The sequence below is a fragment of the Staurois parvus genome, unplaced genomic scaffold, assembly GCF_062004578.1.
Source record: "Staurois parvus isolate SC_StPar_1 unplaced genomic scaffold, SC_StPar_1.0 ptg000203l, whole genome shotgun sequence".
Lineage (NCBI taxonomy): Eukaryota > Metazoa > Chordata > Amphibia > Anura > Ranidae > Staurois > Staurois parvus.
Genome location: NW_028317999.1, coordinates 3,005,903 through 3,032,761, shown reverse-complemented (window position 1 = coordinate 3,032,761; position 26,859 = coordinate 3,005,903). Strand labels below are relative to the sequence as shown.

The window sequence follows — 26,859 nt, the reverse complement described above, 5'->3', positions numbered from 1 at the left end:
CACTGTCACTATTTGAAAATAACGTTGCCGTGTATGGCTCCACCCACATGGCTGCATCATTCAGTTTCCTATGAATGAACAAACTACAACTACCATCAGCCATTGCAGCTTATGGCTTGTAGTTCTGAATGGCCTGAAAGGTCGCTGATGTGTTGTAGGTTATTTCACAAGCCCTGCAGCTTGCAATCAGTCAGCCCATACGAACGTAAAGGCTGAAAGCTGCAGGCCTTGTCTGCAGGAGTCTGACATTGCACCCCTGATCTACTGATCATGGGTGCAATGCTTTCCAGGTTCCTTAGGGAAAAATAATAAATTCACTTTTTTTTTCCCTGCAAAAATGTGTGCATTTTTTATTTTTTCAAAAAAAAGTGAACTTATCCTTTAACAGAATGTAGGTGTAAGGTGAAAAGTGAAGCTTTAAGACACAGCCTCAGAGGACTTACACTTAAAGTGTTACTAAACACAGGATCCTGTATTCACTATATATGGTCTCCCACAGTACACAGTGCATGGAAGTGCAATTATTTTAGTAAATATAAACTGATAAAATACCTTTTCTCATCAGCAATTATAGCACTGTTGAGAATTATATCAGTGTTCAGCAGAGCACATGTTAACGCTTGTAGGAGGAGTTTTCATTTTGCTTTAGGAAAATGTAGGACTCCTGACCTCTGTCTGGACAGTGATAATTGGCCCTGTGCTGATCACATGCACTCTCCCAAGAAAAAAAAACAAACCTCTCTAGCAAATACACACCAAACGGAGCTTGTGCAAAGTGACTCCACACGATATGTCTTATCAGGAGATAAGAGGGTGACACTGGAAGAAGGGGAGGATCAGAGAAGTCAGGATCAAACTGTTTTTACACAATGAAGAGGATTAACCCCTTAGGTTCCAAAGTGAGTATAACAAGCATGCTTTATTGCATATGCAGACTGATTTTACTGTTGTGGGTTTAGTAACACTTCAAGGGCTTCTGTTGATAGGCTTTTGCTCATGTCAGAACTGTTTCTCTATTCAGATCCATGGGAATGCAAAAGCAACTGAATGCAGGTCAGAGGGAGGTCAAACTCACTTGTCATTGATCTTGAACGGTCTCAGAGGCATTGTAAACTGGTGTCAAAACAAGCTGCATTTCCCCATCAACACAGGTTCAAAATTCATTGAAATGGGCCCATATAACTGAAAAAGTTGCATTTCAAATTTTCATTTGTACCAAAGAACAGTAATAATATATTTAAAAATAAAATTGGTACATGCATAGAAGAAATTAGTGTAAATAAGTATATTTTATATTTGCCCGTGTCAAATGGTCTTTGTTTACATCAGAACTGCTTCTCTATCCATACAAGTGTGAAGGAATACAAAAAAAAGCTTAAAAGCAGGTCAAGAGCAGGCAAGAAGGAGGTCAACCACACGTCACTGCAGACTTGGATGATCTCAGAAGGCTCTCAAAGCGACGCTAAACTCATGCGCATCGATACAGCCCAAAGTCTTTCAACTCATTCCTTATTCAGTGTGTAGTATATTAATAACTTCAATTGTTTGCTTGTAAAACTTATAAATACATGTGCAGAGCTGCATAAACTGCTGCCAATTTAGAAATAAAACTCGTAAGGTACTTACAGCTTCTGATTTGGGAGGCACTGGAGGTGGAGGTAAGGGTATATCACAACACTTGCTGGTCAGAAGAGATCCGGGAGATGAGAGGGAGGATGTGCCACACTTGGAATGAAGAGACCCCCGAAAAGGATCACATTTGTTCTTTTCACTTTGTGAACGGGTAAGGGGTTGTCCTCCTCGTTTTACTGTTCCCATTTCTAGCCAGAGCTCCTCATAGGGAAGCTCTGGCTTGGCAGGTAGACTTACAGATTCCTCACCAGTTTCAGGGAAGAGGTAATCACTTCCACTGTCACCAGAGTCCTGGTACTGTGGGGAATCTTGGGGGTACACTGCCCAGTCCCCACAAATATCCCGACAGCCATGCAGGTTCACTTCACTGTTTCCATGCAGGTTGTTTCCATATACACAGACAGAAAGTCGATGGAAAGACTGAGTCAGCTCATCACGGGCATAGCTTAGCGAGTTGGGTATGTGACTATGTCCAGAGCAATAGCTCTTTTTCGGACTCTTACATTCTTCATTCCAGTCTGCTTTAACATCCCTCACCGCCCGAGAATATTCCTCAATATCAAACTGTTCTTGACATACGTTGTACCAATGCTGAACTATGGACTCTTGCCACGCTTCACCTTTCACTACGTTTTCAGGAAGACTAAACTTCGGGACAGACAAATGTAAGGGAAAATGCATGGGAATGATTTTGCTGCCACGCAGCACACAACAAACAACGACAGTCTTGGTTTGGATGTTGACAAACTTATACCGATGTCCCTCCCGAATGAAATGAAGGTCGTAAGGGTTTCGGGGAGGTGGGCTAGGCACAGTCACATTCACAGGCAGCCGTGTTTTCTCTACAATGTTGCGGATTGTGTGTTCCCCGTCTTGCATTTGAATCTCTAGAGGGCTGCGAGTGCTAAACCTTCCTTTACATTGGAATGGAAGGCTAATGCTTTCATTAGTTCTATGATTCATACAGATCAGGCAAGGCATTTTGCCTTTACCCAACTTGCTGATGGAGTTCAATTTTCCAATTTTCTTAAAAATTGTATTCAGACGTGATTTCTCCTTGGATGTTTTTGCATACAGAATTTCAGCCTGGCCCATTAACGTCAGTTCATCTCCCGTACACAGCGTGATGTTATAGACTTCTGTGTCTTCATTGCACTCTCCTGATGCAACCTGAAATTCACAACAAATTATATTACAAGCGTTACTATACACAGAGCATTATCATATAATATAAGCATTACATAAAACCTAACATGTCATAACAAAACAAGCAGCTAAGCTGATCACAAAGAATTCATATACAGAAATAAACTGTTCTAGATGCATAGCTCTGGATATTTATCTCTTGGCTTTAAGGGTTCTTTCCTCTGATAAGCTGCTTTCTTCAAAGATATTAAATGAAATACAGTATTCCTTTGTTGAGTTTGAGCTGTAATGTAGGGTCTTTTTTTTTGTAATCAAGTAAATATGTCTTAGAAATGACTTAAAGTGGTTCTAAAGCTTAAACATTTTTACCTTAATGTTTTCCGTGCATTAAGGTAAAAAAAATGATTAGGCATCGGAATTGCCCCTCTTATACTTACATGACCCCCTATTCGATCTAGAGTTGTGCACTTCTGCAGCTCTTCTCTCTCCTCACTCTTGGGTCTCAAAGGCTTTGCTGAGGCAGCAGGAGCCATTGGTTCCCAGTGCACTCAATCAATATTAGTGTCAAGGGGGCGGGGGGCAGGGCTGAATCCCGCACGAGTGTCCCCATGGGAAGCGTCTTGAAGGTACTTGGTGGAAGAGAGGCCAGCGGGGGGGGGGGGGGGGGCATGAGAAGAGGAGGTTTAGGGCCTCTGTGTGCAATTGTATTGTAAGTATAACATGTCTGTCATTTTTTTTCAATGTTTTCCTTTACAGCCACTTTAAAGATGAACTCCAGCCTTACCTTTCTTCTTACACAGTTGTAAGATTCTCACAATATACACTGGACGTCAAGTAATGTCCGTCTTATAAACAGGCTGGAGGAACATCATTATTATGATAGCATAGATCATTTCCCAGCCTTACTGTCCCATGGCCCAACCTCTTTCATTCCCTGGATTTCAGGTCTTTCAATTATTGCGGCTCAACATCACATGTGGGCGTTACCAATGTTTCTTATTTACAAGAGGCTATGTATAGCACATTGCTGGCCCCTCCCTATTTTTGGGAGGCTATGTAAAGAACATTGTTGGCCCCTCCCCCAGCCATGATCTGCCTGCAAACATACCCAGAGATGATGTGTAAAATTGTGCAATGAAAGCAGAAAGGTTTTATTTATTTCATTAGCTTGTTCATGAGGGGGCTAAGGGAACCAAGGAAGGCAAAGTATAATCAGATTAAACTTCAGCTTTAAAACAAATATATGTTAAAAAAAAAAAAAACATAAAATACCTCCTGACAGTGTTTATCAGCCACCTACCAGTGTTCTAAATACCCTAAGGCTGGGTACACAAGGATCAAAACTCAGCTAGTCCTGTCAAATTTTGATCTGTCAGTAGCTGTCTGTTAGACAGAAGTGGATCACTAGGCAGCACAGTGGCTAAATGGTTAGCACTCTTGCCTGGCAGTACTAGGGTCATCGGTTCGAATCCCAAACACGGCACCACCTGCCTGGAGTTTGCTTGTTCTCCCTGTGTCTGCGTGGGTTTCCTCCGGGTACTACGGTTTCCTCCCACACTCCAAAGACATGCTGGTAGGTTAATCGGCTCCTGTCTAAATTGGCCCCAATATGTGTATATATGAATGTGAGCTAGGGACCTTATATTATACGCCCCTTGAGGATGAATGTACAATACATATGTAAAGCACTGCGTGATTTGACGGCGCTATACAAGTACCTGTAATAATAATAATCAGCTTTTGTTGAACAGGATTGCTGGGAACCCTTCTTTGAGATTTCAAACAGCTGTAGTACTGATCAGTGAATTTTGACAGTAGAGAGTCCCCTCTGTCAGAATACGATGTCCCAGTGAGGGGGGGATTCCTGCATCCAACTTACTTGTGGGGATGCTGGAATTTGTTAATTTGTTTTTTTCAGCCGGCGGGCTGAACGAAACAATCCACATATGTATACCAAGTAAGAATGTAAATAAGGATCAGAAAGGCAACATTTTCAATATGAAGGCAAGATCAGGAAAAAAACACAGGAATATAGCCTCAAACTAATAGGAGGAATGTTCAAAACGAACCGAATAAAATGAACTAATAAATTATTATTTTACTGACAGAGAAGGTAAAGTTTGGAACAGACATCCAGAAGATTAAGTAGTTCAATTATGAGTCAGATAATTTAAACATGCTTGTGATGAAAACATAGGTACAAAAAGGGTAAAAATATTTTTTTGAGAACTCAAAATACTAAAAAAGAAGGGGACAGACTGGTTGGAGCAACTGGTCTTTTTCTGCTGTCACTTTTGAGTTTCTATGACCGAGGTTCTAACTTTTCCCCAATCTATCCCTTTACTCCTATAGCAGTTATACATTGTGTCTATGTACATACCAACAGGCTACAAAACAACAAAAGAGAGGGAGCACCAACCTAGTCAAGTCCTTAAAACGTGTTAGCCGTTTTTGGACGCTATGAAGTCTCCCCATGCCATCAGCTGAGTACTGCAGATTTGTAGACAATCTCATCTGTACCTTTAGAAATGCTTGTGCATGATATGAGTTTCTGAATATTCACTTGTTATTTATTTTTAATAAAATTGAGTTTTGGTAATGCGCTAAATCAGTACGCTCTCTCTTTTGCAGTTTTGTAGTATGCATAAAGATACCCACAGTCCTGAGAGGGCAGCAAAATATTTTTGTGCTGTTTCTGCAGGACAAGTCAAGAGGAACGTTCGTCCAAACTGTGGGCACCAAGCCTGAGCGTAGGAGGTTTTACTTTGGTTCATGGACCAACAGGCATCTGAGTTGGACCTCACTGCCCAGTGCACTCGATAATCTTACAGACCTGGTCAGACACATTCTCTCCTCAGTACTACATCTTGTGTGGGGACACTTGTGATGAAGGTTTGTTGTTACTGATTCTTGCCAGCAAAGAGAATTAGAATGGAACAGCAGGCAAAATATTTTACTAACAGAAAGGGGTATATTATGACATTGGAAAGTAAAATCTTCAGGAGGATTTGAACACTGACAAACATTTATCAGTGACCATCCTGGTATAACCTCCCCCACCCCACAATGGATTTTACAAGTACAGAAATTCTGTTTTCTTTCTTATTCATTGAGGGACACAAGATTCAGAAAGAATTGGGACATCAGAAAGGAGTCCAACTGAGGGGCGGGCAACGACACATTGAAACACACACATAGCATACACTACATTCAGGCAATGAAGGAGATCTCATACACTGGAGGCCTCAACACATCTTGTCCTTATAAAGACCAACAATTGCTCTTTACAGGAGAAAGCCACCGGCTCAGACACATCACATACCTTGCAGAGGTAATGGCAACAAGAAAGGTAACTTTGTGAGTAAGGACAAAAAGGTGAATGGGGCCAACATCAAACTGCAGGGCTCAAAGAAAGAAGAGCTGAATGACTCCTGTGCTGAAGATCAATTCAAACACAAAAGAGGGGGTGACTGTACACCAATGAATTTAAAACAATTCTTTGATGATTTGAAAGCATTACATTAAGGGCTAAAAACAGCCTAAGATTTCTTAAAAGAGAAGTGAAGTTTTTAAAAAGCAAACAATCATACTCACCTAGATGGATACAGCATTGTTCCAATGCTGCACCTGTCCCCCGCTGCCTCTAAGACCAAGACCTGAGCGATCACACTACCGCTTATTGCTCAGTTCTCAGACTTTTTTGAGCATAGAGCGGTGACCGTCAGTCACCGGCTCTCAGCTCTGACCCTCCGGCACTCACTGGAGTGCTGAGCTGTAGAGGGGGTGGGAACAACTTGATCAGGCTTTCAGTGGACTGCCAGTCAGGCATCTGAGTGGATTCCATCATTAAAGTCGGGATCCCTCCAGAGTCTGGACTGGATCAGTGGCGTCAGCCTATAACAGGCTTTAGCCTGCTGTTGGCTAAATGTGGGCCACAGGAGGGTGGAACTAAGTGCACTCCTATGACCCACAGAAGTATGTCCAAAAGTGCTTTGGCCATACTTTTCCTTTAAGTGTTTCATGCTCACAAGAGCTTAGTCAGACTGAAGAATTTGAATGAGTATAATAATAATAATAATAATAATAATAATAATAATAAAAGAAATAGAGGTTCCTCTTGATTTGAGCTTTGTCTAGAATAAGACCCAGATACTCCCTTTTCAAGTTCTCAATTGCCCATGCCACAATGTTGGCCAGAGCCTGTGCTGATTGCTCCCTCTTTAGCAGGTCATCCAGATATCCCTCAATGGGGATACCCTGGGAGCGTAGCCAGAGAAAACAAAGTTTTGGAAAGAATCTCTAAGCATTTGTCAATGGAATCCTTAAAAACAAATGCATCATACAAGGAGATCGTCAGTGCCTTATTAAAATCATGGTGAACACCCCAGCATGGGACCTGGAAGGCACGGAGGATCACTGTAGTAGTGGCGTCTACTACAGTGATTCTCCTATCCCCCAGGTATGGAATATACATAGTTACATTGGTTCAAACTAGATCAATATAACTATGCAAAAGAAAAAAAAACATACCGGAAATTCAGCTTTAAAGCAATATTAAACACAAAACCATAAAATAAATTGTGCAAAATTGCCTGTTGTGCTTGCGGTACCATTCATTGTTAAAGACACTTGAACACGCCACGCAAGACACATGGAGGTTTATTTACTAAAGCTGGAGAGTCCAAAATCAGACTCCCTTCTGCATAGAAACCAATCAGCTTCTAACCTCAGCTTGTTCAATGAAGCTTTGGCAATGAAACCTGGAAGCTGATTGGTTTCTATGCAGAAGTGAGTCTGATTTTGGACTCTCCAGCTTTAGTAAATAAACCCCATGGGCTTCTTTGCCATTTTGTTGCATGTAGGGCAACCCAGTTGAAATGAATGGGCTGCCCTATATGTGAAGTGTGTCAATGCATAGAAAAAACGCACCTATGTGCAATGCCTGACATTATGGGGTTTATTTACTAAAGCTAGAGAGTCCAAAATCAGACTCCCTTCTGCATAGAAACCAATCAGCTTCCAGGTTTCATTGCCAAAGCTTCATTGAACAAGCTGAGGTTAGAAGCTGATTGGTTTCTATGCAGAAGGGAGTCTGATTTTGGACTCTCCAGCTTTAGTAAATAAACCCCTCAGTGTCATAATTTGAAAGGAGGCTAACATGTTACATTACATTCACTGATCCTGCATGCTTGTTCATTTCCCAAGAGAGTGTTGGTACTAAAACTCTTGAAGGCAAATTTCATGTCAACCTCTCTTTCATATGTGATTTCTAGATCAATGGCCTTTCACAAAAAATACATTTTTTTTACATCATTCAGAACTTAAAGTGATGTTTTAGGTCATGCTCAACTTCTGTTTTTACAGTTAATACTGTCACTCTTTTTTGGCATGTGGGAAGATTATGCATCGACAGACGGACGAGCATATTTTCAAGAACAGATGATCACCTAAGAGTCATTACAACTGTCAAGTATTTTCAGTGGGAATACATTTTAATATTTTTTTGCCACTTTAAAATAGCATATAATAACTGAAACATATTAAACAGAATAGGAGAATTATTAAACCAACATGCAAATAGGAACACGAACACACACACTCTATATATCTATATATACACAGTATCTCTCTCTCTCTATATATATATATAAAATATACTGTATATATTTATTAATATTATACATTTGAATGTTAAGCCTTTGGTCAATAAATACTTATTTAACAAACACCCACGTGGTCTTTAAATTTTTGATTGGTGTAAGGGATTGTTACATTTATTTAGGGCCCTAGGGGATATAGATTTTCCAGAAAAAAATTATTCACATGCAAAAGAGCAGGCAGATTGAGTGTTCCTTGTCTACTGAATTATAACAGAGCTTCAAGGCTAGTCATATTATCTTTAATCTACAATATTGACTTTAAACAAGATTGAATCCTTTTAGACTCTTTAGCAGGTGGATCACTCCCTACGGAATTTGTCACTTAGCTTACATCCACACAATGATTACTGATATCGTTACCCACATTATCTCAATCTAAATATCTGGGACTCCACACATCAACTGTTCTCATTAAAATATCAACACACACTGTTAGCCTCTCTTGTTTAACAATCAGTTAAAACACATAATGTATGTATTTCAGTGACAGATAAATAAAAGGTTTATACAAGTCACTTTATGGACTTTAAAGGTATTCTCACAAAAGGTATTCTCACATAGTTATACTATTAAAATGCATGACTGCAAAATGTTTAGGATAAAGCAAATTCTGAAGTTTATACACAGGATTTATGAAATACAATCTCATCTCAGCAATGAAAACTTTTCATATGCTCAATCTACTAAATTGATTTCAGAAGACCATATATGGAACAGTGGGGGTCTGACATCAAGTAACTCCAGATATCAAAGTTTTGCATGAACGGTCTACACAAGCTCATTAGGGAATAATGAATTTCTCTTATTGAAGCAAACTTTGAAGTTATTTCCAGTTGGTATTTAGTTTCTTCTAAATCAGCAAAAATGTTTCCAAACATTTCACCAAAATGTTCCAGACAATACGGCTAACAAGGGACAATGTGTGGTAGATGTGATGGCAGTGTCCCATTATTAACCCCTTCATGCCTAAGGATAAAACAAATCTTAAAGCCCAAGCACAATTTTGCAACTTTGACATGTGTTAGCAAAACTGTACATATCATCACAACTACTTTGTACATCCAGGTGGATTATACCTTGTTTTTTTTAAGGCCAAATTGGGCTTTCATTTGTTGGTAAATGGTAATGGATATCTACTGTTTTTTTTTTTTTTTTTAATTATCAAAGGAAAACTGACCCAAAATAGTACACTTTTTTTTAATTTAATGTTGTAATATATTTATTGCTACTAACATAACCAACCACCAAAGAACAACCCAAAGTAATTTCTCCTGCTCCTGACGTATGCAGCGATACTACATATGTGTATGTTAATTGTAGCTTGTACCCGTAGTACGGCCCAGAAACAATAGTGCGCATTTTGCTTTTTTTTTCATCCTGCCACTAATTGACACCGATACCAATTAAAAAAAAAATCCTGACAAAAAATAAAAATACTGACCCTAACCCAAAAGCTGACCCTGGCATTGACCTAACTCAAACCTTGATCTAGGTATTTTTATTTATTTTTTTATTTTACTTTTTTATTATTTTTATTTATTTATTTATTTTACAAACACTTTTTTTCTCTCTGAAAGGACACATTACAATGCATCTCTCTCCTCCACTCAGAGAGAAAAAACAAGGGGGCAGGCTTCACAGTGACTGATCTCTGTGATATCCACTCAGAGGCGTTCACAGCAATCATGTGACCCGGAATCAGGAGGTCCCGGGTCCCGATTGTTACAACAGGACCCAGGGCTCTCACTGACACCCCGGTCTTTGTGCTGGAAGTGCGTTGTGCAGCACGCTCCCAGCACAAAGACAAGTACACATGTTAGCGGCCCCATGGAAAAAAGCCCAGTCCGGTGGGGCTGCTAATTTGCGTATGCTTGGCGCCATGGGGTTAAACAGTTCTAGAATGGAACACACACTCCTATTTATTGTATTACCAACCTTATTATAGCTAAAAATCCATACATATCGCTCCTTAATGAGAACTTGGAATACAGAGGCACTCTCAAACTCTGATATTCTCTATAGTTTAGGCAGGAAAAATATACATTTCAACTAGGGATGCACTGATACTTTCGGTCAAGTGCTCGCCAATACCAAGCACCAATACTTTGTAAGGATACAAATGGCACTGCAAAGACTGGCATGCAATTTGAACTAGAATGCTATTCCTGTCCAAATCGCATGAGTTCACACAGGAGCGGTGCTGGAAACTTTCCTATACCAATCCCAGGAAATGGAGAGTGGGAGAGAAGGGTGTGAGGGGATCTATACATTGGTGTCAGCCATCAGAGGATGTAGGCAGATGCTCCAGATTCTGTAGGAGAGGAGAGAAAGCCGCGGCAATGCTCCAGATTCTCAGCTGTAGGAGAGGAGAAAAAGCCACGGCAATGCTTCAGATTCTCAGCTGTAGGAGAGGAGAGAAAGCTGCGAGATTTGAAATCCCCGCGGCTTTCTCTCCTCTCCTTGCAGTGATGACAGTATAGGCTACACGACTTTTGATTGGTCAACACCATCACGGAGCTGACCAATGATAAGCCATATAGCCTGTACTGTCATCCCTGCTTGGAGAGGAGAGAAAGCCGCAGGGATTTCAAATCTCACAGCTTTCTCTCCTCTCCTACAGTTGAGAATCCAGAGCATCTGTCTCCATCCTCCGCCTGATAGCTGATACCAGTGAGTACATCCCCACACGCCCTTCTCTCCCACTCTCCGCTCACTCACTCAGCTCTATTGCTGAATTCGGTCTATCTTTATTTACATCACTCTGTAGAGTGTACACTAGCTCCTGTTACCTTTAAATGACCATATTTTTAACACAGAATATGTAAAATATACAAAGCAACACATGTAAACTATTCTTTATCTGAAAACTTCAATAAACATTTTTAAAGGGCCGCTGCCACTGCTAAGGCCATTAGATGGCAGAAGACAACTGAAAGCAGAGTGCAGTGTGTGAGTTCAGGCAGTTGACAGGTGGCAATAGTCAGCCTTCAGGACTCCTCTGACCCCTAACACATTAACCAAAGTGCAGGCTCTCTAACATGGCACATTCCAGAAGGTAAATAGTAATTCTGTCCAAAAGCTTCTCTAACATTTTGCATTCAAATCACCTGAGAGTTAGGCTGGCCATACGTTATACAAATTTCTTGAGAATTTTGCTTTAGATTTACCAAAAACCATATAATAGGAAGTCAAACCTAAACAACACTTTCAATTGTGTCCAATTAGGCAGGCCTTTGCACTACATAGTTGAAGGTAAATCTAAAGGAAATTGGGCAGAAATTTAACAGAAAATTGTATAGTGTATGGCCAGCCTTAATCCTTTGCAAGAGTTTATTGAGAGGCCTTTGGGAGTAAAGTATTTTGTACTTGTGGGTCCTGTATGAAGGAATAAACACGTTAGATTAAAAAAAAAAAAACAGCTTAAAAAAGGGAAATATAAATCTTTCATAAAACTGAACATTTGTAACAATTATTGACCTTTGGGAACATGTTGCATGTTCCACCTGTTTTTAGGATGGAATATATTACACGTTTTTGATCCTGCAGCCTCTCCCCGATCCCCCCTTCCCTGTGACAACAGACCAGGGATCATTTCCCCGCACCTGCTGTCACTATTTAAAAGGAGCGGGCCATGCGGGGCTCCACCCACACGGCTGCGTCGTTAATTTTGTGAAAGAATAAACTACAAGCCTTTTCAGCTGATAGCTTGTAGTTCTCAATGGACTATGAGGATGTTGGTAAGCGCTCTAGTAGTCCATTGATTCCTCCTGTCATTGTGTAACGAGGTACAGGCAGACAGCTAACACTGACAGGAGCCTGACATTGTACCCTCAATCTGTTGATCGTGGGTACAATGCTTTACAGTCTCCTATTAAAAAAAAAAAATAGTGAATGCAAATTTTTTTTCTACCTGCAAAAAAATGTGCATTTAAAGGTGAACGTAGCCTTTAAAGGACAATATTTACATTTTTCCCTAAGCCTAACTGTGAATGGTTCTTTCTCAATGGGTCTTTGAGAAACCTAACTGCAGGTTATAATGTGACACACATAAAACGGCTTTCAGAGTATGACCTTTTGGGCAAAATGGTACTAACAAAAATGACTGTTGCCCTATTTAAAGTGTAACTAAAGGCAAAATTTTTTTTTTTTTTGTGGAGAGTGTAACACCTATTTGGTTTTTATTGTTGTCTGTGCACCCATTAGTGTTCACCAAAAGTAAAGTAAAAGAAACCCCAAATCTTGAGTTGTCCCCAGAAAATTAACAGAGGGGAACTTTTCCAATTATTTATATTTTCCATTATGTTGACCTGGGGGTCCCCAAGGAATTCCTTTCATTTGCAGTGATTTTCTCACTTCCTGTGTTGGCTATGGGACAAGAAGTGAAGGCAAATCTCCCTGATGGGACACAGAGGGCTAAAAATAAATTGACAGGGATTATAACCCTCCCTTACTTTATCCAAAATGAGAAAACAAGTTATTAGCCTATAGTTCTACTTTAAACTGGATTGCTCCTCCATCAATTTGTCTATGCTGGCTAGGGCCATGAGTTTCACAAATTAGAGACTTTCCTACAGCAGCAAAGAAGGTAGAGCCTCAGCGGTTTGCTGAAATAATAATCAGTACCCAGGCTTCTTTATCTCATAGCTCCTTGTCATTACTATCACATCTGTCACTTTTGTGCCTCTGACAACCATTAAACCACAACTTGCTACTGAATATTTTATGAAGTGATGCAGTGTTTTGCAGTAATAATACCTTTTTCCCTGTAAGGCTGGATTTACACTGTTCCATGTGCATGCAGCACGTATTCTAATGCACATGTATAGGTGTGAATGGACCCACAGAGTTTCCCTTTTTATCTTTTATACTATACTGCACTGCATAGATATGATCTAGTCACATAATAAAGTTTGGGATTTCTATATGACATGCATTTTTATCCAGCACAATGCAAGAGTTCGGCTGCATCAAAATGGACAAGTGTTCTCACTGACTTGTGCAAGGCAGAACCTGAGCTTTAGCCAGAGGTCAATTTATGTCTTTATTTATTCTCTTTTTTCCCCTTGGGTTTGCATATGCAGGGGTCTACACAATCTAGATAATTGGAAAAAAATTATTATTATTACTATTATTAACATTATCAATACATGAAGCATTAGCGTCAGGTTGCTTCAAAATTGAAGCCAGTCAGGAGGAGTTGAAGCCTTTCAATGCCTCCCATTCAAGTCTATGGTGATGCTTCTCAAACGCCCTGGCAGGCATTAGCTAGGTGTTTATGGCGCGTTAATACCATAAGACTTTATTATAGGCGTTTGTGGTGCAATTTTAAAACTTGTAAAAAGCTTATAAAAAGCCTCAAAACCACACATAGGTCTTTGAGGGAGAGTTTTTAACGCTTGTGAAACGCCCATACTAAAGCTCATTAACGCCTGTCTAACACCCATACTAATGCTTTAGGGGCATTTTAGAAGAGTTAGAAATTTAGTCAAGTGTGAACAAGCTCTAAGGCTAAGTTCACATCTGTGCGGGTGGTGCCACTGTGGATCCGCACAAAAATAAGTGCAGCCGAATCACCTGTACAGAGGAATGCAGTCCCGCGGGTGGGTGCCATTAATTCTAATGGCACGCCACCCGCACTAGAAATTGCAAGCGTACTGGGAACCGAGGTTCCCGTGTGGGCTGTGTTTTCCAAAGAAGTGCAGGGACTTCTTCCCTGCTTGTCCCAGGGCACGGAAGTCCATTCAAGTGAAAGGGCTCTCGTGCCCGCGCAAAACACGGAGATGTGAACCTAACCTAATGATATGTTACAGAATATACAGTTCTACTTTTTGGTGTTTACAGTCCAAAAAAAAAAATCAAATGAAGTGTCCACGAGTAAGGGCATTACCAATCAACATTCAGAGAGCAGCTAATCTAATTACTTGCTGCAGTCATGATGTAACATTAGTCCACATTTGTAAATCCAGAGATAAAATGCCATAGCTGTGATCAGCCATGACTACATGGATAAGACAAGCAAGCTAATCATCTCTCTGATAATCAGGGTGCAGGAAATAAGTGACACGAGAAAGGCTGCGTCTACCCCATCCACACGAGCTGGTGTCATGGTAAATTGCAGCAGAACACGCAGCACACAAGTGTGGAAGTCTGGATATTAGTTGTGGGGCTTCCTATGAGGAAGTCATTCACATATTGTGCGATCTAAGCACCTTTAATCATTTCCTCTCCAACCATGCAGGAAACAATTGCTGCTTCATTATTTACACTCCAAGCTGCCTAGTGATAACAAGTCCACCAGCATTTCAACACTCATTCAACATGGTTTGTATTTACTCTGTCTGGTTTTCTTAACAGTTTTTTTTTTTTTTTTATTGAAAACCAGACATTAGACTGAAAATGATAAGAACATATCCGTACATAAAAATATCACAAAAAGTGAAATGATTATCAAAGTGAACCATGGACTTAAATTCAAGTTCAAGGAAGCAGGAAAATGACATTCCAGCCTGTGATCACATACTGTATATTGCACAGGTATAAGAGACAAGCAGTGCTGTAATATGTTGCCATCCATTCACCCTGCAGGCTTAGGCTCCATTCACACTTGTGCGTCTTCAAAATCGTGCAATTTTCATTGCAAGTTTACAGTGCGACTTGATGCAACTTTGAATGAGTGCGACCTTGACCAGAGATGATTGATTCGGCTGTACAAAGTCGCACGTATATCATTCAGATTGACGGATGAGGATTTACATTGACGTCTATGGCCCTAAAGTTGCATGTAAGTCAGACTAAAGTAGTGCAGGAACTATTGCACTATTACAAATATGAATGGTACTCACTGAAAAACAAGGGGTGTAACTTGTCATGCGACTTTTACCCATGACAAGTCGCACAAGTGTAAATGGGCACTTAAGCTGATGTTTAGTTACTTTTTGCTACAGCTGCAGTCACATAACTTGCTTGTATTGGAGTATGTTCCATGTCTTACAGACTTTCTGGTGATGCTTGGCCCTCTTCACAGCACTGAATAACTGAAGTGCATTGAAGATGCCCATCTCCTTTGTACTCTCATCCATTCAGAAAAGTCCTTCCATTGATTTCACAAAATGCAGCACCCTCTATGTATAGGAGAGAAGATCCTTTCATTCATTCCACTCTCCCATATTCATGGAGCATGTTGAATTCTGAAAAAAAAAATGCCTAGAGTCAGCACACCCTACGGCATTCTTTAAAAATTAATGGCACCATATTTTATTTCCTCCACTGCAAGATTCATTACAATACACTATCCCAGAGAGTTAAATTAGCCAAAGAAAAATCTAATTTCATCCGATTCAGCAGGGACTAGCCAAATTTCAATCTATGTGTGACGTCCCAGTTTGAAAGAAGTCAGTCATTAGATCAACTTCAGTTGAACAGATAAACTGGAAAACTTTTGTTGAACAGCAGCTGCAGCCATTGATTAACGTATTTATTTCATTTGTTTATTACAGGTACTTACAGTTGTGTTCAAAATAATAGCAGTGTGTTGAAAAAAGTGAATAAAGCTCAAAATCCTTCTAATAGCTTTTATTTCCATACACACAAATGCATTGGGAACACTACACATTCTATTCCAAATCAAAACATGAAGAAAAATATATCAAATTTGTGTTGTTCCTCTAAAAAAATTGAAGAAAAGTGAATATTAGACCATTCAAAAAAAAAAAAAAGCAGTGTTTGCATTCTTTTTGACAAACTCAAACATTCACTGTATAAACTGAAAAATGTTTGAAGATTTTGCTTTCCTTTGAATCACTTAATTAATATTTAGTTGTATAAGCACTGTTTCTGAGAACTGCTGTACATCTGTGTTGCATGGAGTCAACCAACTTCTGGCACCTGTGAACAGGTATTCCAGCCCAGGATGATTGACTACATTCCACAGTTCTCTATTTCTTGGTTTTGCCTCAGAAACTGCATTTTTGATGTCACCCCACAAGTTTTCTATTGAATTAAGATCCGGGGATTGGGCTGGCCACTCCACAACGTCAATCTTGTTGGTCTGGAACCAAGATGTTGCACATTTACTGGTGTGTTTGGGGTCATTGTCTTGTTGGAACACCCATTTCAAGGGCATTTCCTCTTCAGCATAAGGCAGCATGACCTCTTCAAGTATTCTGATGTATTCAAACTGATCCATGATCCCTGGTATGCGATAAATAGGCCCAACACCGTAGTATGAGAAACATCCCCATATCATGATGCTTGCGCAACCATGCTTCACTGTCTTCACAGTGTACTGTGGCTTGAATTCAGTGTTTGGGGGTTGTCTGACAAACTGTCTCCGGCCACTAGACCCAAAAAGAACAATCTTACTTTCATCAGTCCACAAAATGTTGCACCATTTCTCTTTAGGCCAGTCAATGTGCTCTTTGGCAAATTGTAACCTCTTCAGCACGTCTTTTTTTCAACAGTGGGACTTTGCGGGGGCTTCTTGCAGATAGCTTGGCTTCACATAGGCGTCTTCTAATTGTAACAGTACTCACAGGTAACTTTAGACCTTCTTTGATCTTCCTGGAGCTGATTGTTGGCTGAGTCCTTGCCATTTTGGCTATTCTTCTATCCATTTGAATGGCAGTTTTTCGCTTTCTTCCACGTCTTTCAGGTTTTGGTTGCCATTTTAAAGCATTTGCGATCATTTTAGCTGAGCAACCTATCATTTTCTGTACTTCTTTATATGTTTTCCCCTCTCCAATCAACTTTTTAATCAAGGTACACTGTTCTTCTGAACAATGTCTGGAACGACCCATTTTCCTCAGAATTTCAGAGAGAAATGCACTGTAACCAGCATGTACAACATTTGCTGCCTTCCTTCCTTAAATAAGGGCAATAATTGCCACCTGTTTTTCAAAGAATGACTTCAATGCAAAAACACCTGACCCATTGACTTCAATGCAAAAACACCTCCCATTGACTTCAATGCAAACACACCTTCCTTTGAATTCAATGCAAAAACGCCTTCCATTGAATTCAATGCAAAAATGCTTCCCATTGTCTTCAATGCAAAAACACCTCCCATTGACTTCAATGCAAAAACGCCTCCCATTGATTTCAATGCAAAAATGCCCTCCATTGACTTCAATGCAAAAACGCCTTCCATTAACTTCAATACAAAAACTCTTGTCAATAGAAATCCTATGTGAACACTAACCTCCACATGCCACTCTACTCTATCACTTGCGAGTCTGGAATGCACTGCTACAAACTTGCACATGACCCTTTTCGTAATGGCACTCAAAACCCATGGCATGTGGATCGTATCTGTTTGAACCACCTCAATAGGAACACATAATATGTAGCCTGCCATGCGAATCTATGAATTTGAAAACACATCCAGAATCGCATATGTGTGAATCAGGGGGGCTCTATTCACACCTGGCGTTCTGGGATCAAAGCAGAATTGCTGCGATTTTGCCTGCGATTCCAAAACTCAGGTTCAGGTGCCATTATTTTCAATAGCACCTAAAACATGGTGCGGTTTTTCTGTGATTGTCGCACAGTGCTGGAGACAGGAAGGGAGGTGAGTAGGAGATAAATAGCACAATATTAAAAACTTTAAGGGTCTTTTCACACGGGCGTTTTTTTTTTTTCTTCAGTTCAGTCACATTTTTTCAAAGAAAAAACAGATGAGTTTACATTTGTTTTTTCATCCGTTTACATTCGTTTTTTCATCCGTTTATATCCGTTTCTTATCTTTTAGATCCATTTACATCAGTTTTTGATTCGTTTAGATCTGTTATTCATCTGTTCCGTGTTTTTTTGCGAAAGAATAATAGAGTTTTCTTCCGTTCAAAAAAACGGATGTTAACGGATGAGGACATTAATAGACGTAAAAAGATGTTCATCTATTTACATCCGCAAGTCCATAGAAATACATAGGGGTCCATTTTTCATCCGTAAACGGACAGATGAAAAACGGACAGACGGAAGGCCCGTGTGAAAGGACCCAAAACGTTTAAGTCGACATTAAGGCCCTTTCATTTTTCAAAGCCCCAGAGATTCCTCAGATTTAAATAGGGTTTTGGTTACATTTTTTTTTGTATCAGGACAAGTAGCTTGTCATGAGGGACAAGTAGATTGGGACCCTGATTTAGTCCCTGGACAAGTAGGGCAGGTAGTAACCACCTTCAAATGATCAATATGTATATTAGAGATCATTGTAAAACTGGGCTGTTCAGGAAAGTTTAACATAAGAAAGCCATCACTTTGCTTTCGCCAAATTATAAGTATACACACATATCTAAGATCTGCTGAATCAGAATAGAATGTACACTAAATGAAACTCACAATGATTATAATTTACCAGCATTGACAGCTTGTAGCATATGACTGCACCTCCATTTATGCAAAAGGCACACCCTATAAAATGGGTTGTACTTCTATAAGCTGCCAAATTAATGAGCATATCAACATAATTATCCAATAGAAATCTCCAACTGAACAATAATATTACGTTTTGAGGACCACATCTACCTCCAAATAGAAAGTAATGACCTTCGAATCTACAGAAACATTGCACTGCAGTTTTATCACTCGCTTACTGATTACAAAACACTCCTGGCGGATTGAAATACACTGCGCCCTCCATAGACATTTACGCTTGGCTGACACAGCACACAGTATGCATGAATTTATTGATTAATTGGATATTACTGTGACAGTATGTTTGATTGAATCTCTATTTTTAGACTGTAAAAACATCACATTTCTTTTAACTCAATTGTCAATAATCTTGCAAAATTCAAATTGGCTGCTTAATTGTGTGAACCAATGTTCTTCTACAGGATTAACCTTGATATTTTTAACTTCATATATAATACATAGATCAAGAAGAATATGTTCAGCATGGAAGAGAAGATAAAAGAGCAAACTTTGTGATAATGTAGAACATACAAAAAGGTTTTTTTCTATACTCTAAACCAGCCTTTCTCAACCAGGGTGCCCAGGCTCCCTGGGGTGCCTTGAGGCTTCTTCAGGGGTGCCTTGGCAAAATGTATAAAAATTGCCCAAAACTTGTATACAAGCCAGAGGATGGAACAAGCCTGCCTTTTAGTTACACAAAGCCATAGGTTTTCATTGTGCACCATTACGACCGTCTAGCCGCTGGCGTCCTGACAACCAACAATATCATCAGTTGATAAGGATTATGTCAGCTGCCTGCACAGCATCCTAGTCTGACCCTCCCCTGCCCCTCTCCGTAAGTGCTGGGGTCACATTAGTTCAGTGATGGAGAAAAACTGAGGGAGAAGAGAAACAATGGAATACTAGTCAGTACCAGTGTGTGAAAGTGTATTTGCTTTGAAAGAATAAATCACCTCTAATGTTGGGTGTCCTACATGTGTGGATGTTGCTGCGTTATATAAAACTATTGGAATAGTTTTTCACATTTTAGAATGGGGTGCCCTTTTAAAATTATGGACAGTGTAGAGGCACCCCATTTTAGAATGGGGTGCCTCAAGACTGTCAATAATTTTAAAAGGTACCTCGGGACTGTCCATAATTTTAAAGGGTACCTCGAGACTGTCCATAATTTTAAAGGGTGCCTTGACTGAAAAAAGGTTGAGAAACACTGCACTAAACATGAAAATAATTGTATTGTGCAATTTACCCTCTTCCTGACCAGGCCGTTTTTTGTGATACGGCTCTGCGTTACTTTAACTGATAATTGCACAGTCATGCAATGCTGGACCCAAATGAAATGTATGTCCTTTTTTTCCCCACAAATGGAGTTTCCGTTCGGTGGTATTTGATCGTCTCTGCATTATTTATTTTTGGCACTACAAACAAAAAAAGACCGGCAATTTTGAAAAAAAACCAAAAAAAACATTTTTTACTTTTTGCTTTAAAACATGTCCACTAAAAAAAGGTTAAAAAATCAAATTTTGCCATAAATTTAGGCCAAAATGTATTCTGCTACATGTTTTTGCTAAACAAAATCCTAATACGTATAAATTAATTGGTTTCCATGAAAGTTATAGCGTCTACAAATGCTGGTATATATACTGGATTTTTTTGGTTTATACGAGTAATGGCGGCGATCAGCGACTTATAGCGGGACGGCGGAGGCCATTCTGACACTGGGGGGAACTGACGGTCACTGACATCCCCAGTGACACCAATACAGTGATCAGTGCTAATAAAAAGCACTGACACTGTACTAATGATGCTGGGCAGGAAGGGTTAACATCTGGGGTGATCAAAGGGTTAACTGTGTGCATTGCACATTATCTGCTGTTTTACTGTGTAAGAATGCTGCTTTGTATTGCTCTGCTATGCAGAGCAATACACAACAGCATGCTTGTGCTGACAGGGGAGAGATCTGTATTGTTTACATACAGACCTCTCCCCTGTCAGTGTTCCTCGGTGACTGCCAGGTGCCAGTGGGGAATCTCCGTCCAGGATCCGGAGATAAACAGCTGTAGCTGTCAATGGTGGCGCGGGTAGGGCGGCACGCGTGCGCGCCCCCTACCTGGAAATTCAAACTCACGTATATATACACGTGATTTTGTGCAGCCCTGTCACCCTGTAGCAGTAGTTCTGCTATAGGGTGGCCGGTAAGTGGCTAAACTGTATACCTGCCCAAAAATAGTTTTTCCTTTTCTTAATTTTTTTGCTGTCTTTATCCCATTGGGGAAATCTCCCTTTTACTTTCTGTCCCTGAGATACAACAGGAACTGATTAGAAATCCAGACAGTTGTCACCAGGTTGTGACCAGGTGCCTCCACTGGAAGATATCACCTCCCTTACTGTACCAGTGACAGCTGTAGAATTTTGGTTCTCCCGTCACTTACTGTCCCGGTGACTTTCATATATCCTGATAGAGATCTCAATTGTTCTCATTACCAGTAGAAAAAAATATAAAATTGTTGTGATCTCTGTCAAAAATGGAGAGCAATCCTATTACTTAAAAGTAAGTGACAGAAAAACTTCCCAATGGCAACACAACCATAAAATACTTAGAATTGTTAACCCTTCAACCACCCATTTAAAGCTGAATTCTGAGCACAAAAAAATATTCAGATAGAATTCTCAATAGCCACAAAAGGTATAAATCCACTCTGTGTGCACCAAATGCCTTTGCTAACCCATATATTACCTTGTAAAAGTAATGGTGACATTATCACTGTGCTGTACATAACCTGCGCAGAAAGCAGAGCTGTGAAAGGGACCAAACAGGCTCCACCTACTACAGGCTGCGTGCAGGAGGGGGTGGAGACAAGACCAGTCACCCCACACAAGAAAAGAGAGCAGTATTGACCGGTCTTTATAACAGGAGTCTCCTACACAGAAGCAACTTTTCACACTGGATTACTGCACAGATCTGGAATAAAAATATAAAGCACAACAGGATTCCAGTAAGACTTTAAAACTAAAATTTAAACTGTTTCGGCTGGATCTCAGCTTTGAGAAGCAACAATTCATTCAAATCACTGCACCACCTGCCTGGAGTTTGCATGTTCTCCCTGTGCCTGCGTGGGTTTCCTCCAGGTACTCAGGTTTCCTCCCACACTCCAAAGACATACTGGTAGGTTAATTGGTTCCTGTCTAAATTGGCCCTAGTATGTGAATGTATGAACGTAAGTTTGCCAACAACCATGTAAAAGTGAAGAATTAGCTTTTGAACACAAACTTAGAATGTTGTGGAATTTGGTTTCTGACTAGACTTCTGCTTTTAACAAAACAATTTAATAGCTAGCAATTATTTTCTTTCTGCAATGAAGATTAAAGTCTCATTCACATGGGCGCATAGACCCATACATTTATGAAGAGGCGTGTTAAAGATCAAAAAGAGTCCAACAGGCGTAGTGGCTATACAGGCCTTTACGTATATTTGAGCCGGTACTTGCGTACACAAATGGATGAGTGGCCCTGGACACAGACAGACTGCCTCCAGGGCCACTGGTCAAATGTGTGCAAAAATTTGCTGCGCCCGTCGGACTCTCATTGAATTTGAACTGACTTTAGGTTACTGATGTATGCTACTCCAAACGCATAAACAGACGCCTCTTTGCAGATGTATGGGTCTATGCGCCAATGTATATGAATCCTAATACAGAACATTCAAGTGTGCTAACATCAGGGATCTATAATTTTTTTTTGCTTTCCCTTGTAGATTGCTTACTGTATTTTCAGCAAATCATTTTATGTGCAGGCTGTTCTAAACACGAGCAGCAATAAGCAAGGATCTTTTTGTCTCCTATTACCTTGTCGTGAATAAGAAAGTTTACCGAAATACTTAGTCGTTATGGGAACCAGACTGCTTGACGTCAGATGCAAAATTGGTGGCATCTGACCTTTACTATTTAGAGAGCTAATTTCAATTGTTCTGTGCTTTGTTATTCTTTCACTACAACTATTAGTATGATGATTTTCTTCTTAGCTAACTGGATAGACCAGTACAGTGACCTACCACTACTCTCAGATGATTAATCATATACAGAAGGAAGATTTCAACCTATAAAAACAATCCCGGAAATTCATAAAGACGGTTGTAGATTCTCTTTAGAAAATCTAATGTACACTATTGCGACACATTGTGGAACTTGCGAAAGATTCATGTATGTGTCGGTAGGGTGTAAAAAAAATCTGTTGCACCTTTGAAAGAACTGTAGCAAGCATCTCTCCAGAGAATTTAGTTTTTGAGCCACAGAATGTATCTGGAAAAGTTGGGAGAATAATGGAAACTTATCAAATATCAGTTCCAGGGGAAAGTAAAGACAAATTTTATCCCGGATTCGTCTCAAAGACGTGACACAATAATTACATGTAAAACATTCAACAATTTACATCAACATAGAAGAGGTTAAATTTATCTCTATTTTCTTATCACCAGTATCGTGTTTTTTCCCTATTGGTGTTGGATTGGGTTCAGATCAGAAGACATACTACATACACCACTGAATCACTTTCACCCTGTTCTTCAGAAATGCAACAGTGGCCTTTGATATGTGTTTTGGATCATTGTCATGTTGGAAAAATGTATATGACAGCCAAGTACAAGGAGTGATGGTAGCATCTTCTCTTTCCATATAGAGCAGTACATCTGTGAATTCATGTTACCATCAATAAAATGCAGCTCCCCGACACCAGCAGCACTCATGCAGCCCCACAGAAGGACACTGCCACCATGTTTTACAGTAGGCACCATGCATTTTTCTTTGTACTCCTCACCTTTATGACGCCGTACAGTTTTGAAGCCATCAGTTCCAAAAACATTCATCTTGGTCTCATCATTCCAGAGTACAGAGTCCCAATAGTCTTCTTTTTCAGCATGGGCCCTGGCAAATTCTAGGCATTCTTTTTTGTGCATGGGCTTTAGGAGATGCTTCCTTTGTAGACAACACCCATGCATGTCATTCCTCTGCAGTGTACGTCGTATTGTGCCATGGGAAACAATCACCCGAGTCTGGCTTTCTACTTCTTTAGCTAACTGCAGTGAACTTCCATGGCGATTTTCTTCAACCCTTCTCATCAGAAGACACTCCTGTCAAGCTGTTAATTTCCATGGACGGCCTGGACATCTCTGTGAGATGGTTGCAGTTCCATCTTTGTTACATTTTTGTATCATTTTTGCTACAGTATTCTGACTGATAAGTAAAGCTTTGCTGATCTTCTTGTAGCCTTTACCTTTGTTGTGTAAAGAAATTATTTTCTTTCTAAGGCCTTGTGACATTTCTCTTCCGTGTGGTGCCATTGCTGACAGCATGAAATGAGAAGGGGTTTTCTTTGTTAAGTAATTCCCTTTTATAATCAGCTGTCTGTTGGACACCTGTTTAATGAATAATTAGACTCACCTGTTGAATTCCTGTTAATTAGGAGTAAAGCTAAATTTTAGACCACAAAATTCTAAGACTTTCATTGGGGTGTATTCACTTTTGCAACATGGTCTTGAATGAATTTATAAGGAAAAATACTTTTTGTGTGTGCAAATTAACAAATCTTGCATGCAATCAATGGTCCATATTTGTGGGAATATTTTGTAGTATAGTGTCCCATAGAAAATTTTGATTATGAAAGTAAAATAAAGGTTGTCTGAAAAATCTATTGGGGTGTACTCATTTATACTGAGCACTGTATATATTTTTTAAAATAAATGTATTTAATTTGTAAACAACTTTTGAATACTTTGTACCAGAATCATAATTGTAGTGTTATTTTAAACAAGACAAATTACAAAATAAAATGTGCACTTTTAATGTGCAGTAAACACAGGTTCATAGCAGAGATGTAAAAATGTATTTGGTCCACAAGAGGTAAACAGGTGTGGCAGCCAAAGTGGTTAGGAAACAGGGCCATCACATCCTCAATAACCGATCACTCATTCATCTGTCAGAGGGGTTCTCATACTGACAGCTGACGTGTAAACAAAACAGTTGCTGGCAGGTATCAGTAATGGGTATCGGTGAGTTAAAACAAAAAAAAAGTATCTGTATTTGTACTTGCTGTAAAACAAATTGGTATCAGTGCATCCCTACTTGTTAAGGCTTTTCGCAATCCTTGGTTCCAATACCACTGCTATGCAGCTGAACTGACCCCACCATAGGTGGTCAGACGAATCCAATAAGATATCAAGTCACGGACACAAAACAAGTATGCATATCAAGGACAAACTCAGAAGTCCTTTGCAGAGGGAGTTTAGCAATGGCAGCTTCCATGTTGGTGGCAGTACTGTTAAAATCTTTCCTGAAACAAAGATGTGACATGAAAAGGGGACATTTAATAGAGGGTTTTGGTTTTTAGTAATGCTTATAACCATAGTCAAAAAAGAGACATGGCTGAGATATTATAGTCCTGAAACACGGTTTATCAAAAAGTTTCAGGAGAAGGCAGATTTCCCTCATCATATTTGATGTATGATGCCTCTTGAGACTTAAGGCAATATCCTATCACATAATCACTCTGCAGGCTCAACACATGGTATTATTTTATGGATGGGGAACCCTAATACGAAGAGAAGGTTCCAGTGGGAGAAGAGTTAGGTGAAAGGATATAAAGCACACACATTCCTTTGGATGATGTGACTTTTAGCTTTTAGAATTCCCAGAAATTGGCCTCCCTTCATGGTCTCCAATGTGCACAAGAACAGAGACCGAGTGTGACTAGAACAAGAGGAATAATTCTACAGATATACATGTAGCGTGGACTTTGACTCTAGGGGGACCACAGGGTCTATATAAATATGAACAGGAATCTGAAGAAAACATGAGTCCAGCTGAGTCATGGTACTATCCACCTGGTCTGCAATTACATAAACCAACACTCTAATCTTTATTTCACATGTCCAGATTTTACACTACCCGTGCTCTGATTTCAGCAATAAAGCAATCCTTCTTTAAATATATAATATATTAAATATCATTTATATTGCCTTGTGCAGATTTATAGGCATTATTTCAATGGAAGACACCAATCACACAATTTTAACTTAGTTGAGCTTACTATATAATAGATATATCCATTTAAGGATTTCTCTTTCCATATTATGGTCCATTTAGAAAGATCTGAGTCTAGTACAAATCAAGTTCACATGAGGGAAAAAAGAAACAGCTGCCTAGAATGACTACACCAAGCAGATGCTGTAAATGTATCACAGATTTTTCATCCAAGTTGTTTAAAATCCAACATATTATTATTGACCCACCAAAGGAGGCATTTCTGACTAAGAGAAGGGGAGATAACTTTCAGATAAGGTCTTCAACTTTATAATCTGTAGCAGTACTGTAACTGGCATGCACATTGTATGTTAAAGAGGGTGTCTACCTAAAACTGATTGCCTCACTTATGCAAGCCGGTGCATTTACCCACCAGCTTGGAGATTGCAAACAAGAAACCTCCCTCTTATAATCATTAAAGTGGATGTAAACCCTTACATATACCAAAGTGACGTGACTGGCCTCAGGTGATACACGGACATGAAACAAATCCTCCTACATACATTGTATACGTTTATCTTCAGCCCTCTCTTCTACAGCCTTTAAAAGTACAGAATTTATACAGCATGTCTGAGCTTTCAGAAAGCAAGGGGCAGAAAGCTGAAGTTACACACTGCAGAGCTCAGTGAGAGCTGATCAATGGATTGCAGGTGGAATGTTAGGCTCCTGCTGACGCTTTCTCCAGCTCTATGTCTGTGCCAAGATACAGGCTCTCAGCTGGAAAGCTGGAGTAAGTGTCAATAGACTACGAGTGCGCGGATTACCGCAGTCATGTTCCATTGAGAACTACAAATCCGTTTGCTGTAGTGGCAGATGGGACTTGTAATTTATTCACAGATCTCTGTGAAGGAATGACGCAGCTGTACAGCCTGAACTGAAGACTGGTTTTATTCATTATCTACTGGATTCACCATAAAATCTTATAAAAAAGACTGAAATCAGGA

The 26,859-nt window shown here is 39.8% G+C and overlaps 1 protein-coding gene across 1 annotated transcript in view; it reads right to left on the bottom strand.

The window, feature by feature from the left end:
* GAREM1 (GRB2 associated regulator of MAPK1 subtype 1) overlaps positions 1-26,859 on the bottom strand; it is a 199,237-nt gene that overhangs the window by 35,518 nt on the left and 136,860 nt on the right. The window contains exon 4 of the mRNA XM_089678355.1: positions 1,627-2,802. Coding sequence (XP_089534481.1) covers positions 1,627-2,802 — 1,176 coding nt within the window. The remainder of the gene's footprint in view (positions 1-1,626; positions 2,803-26,859) is intronic.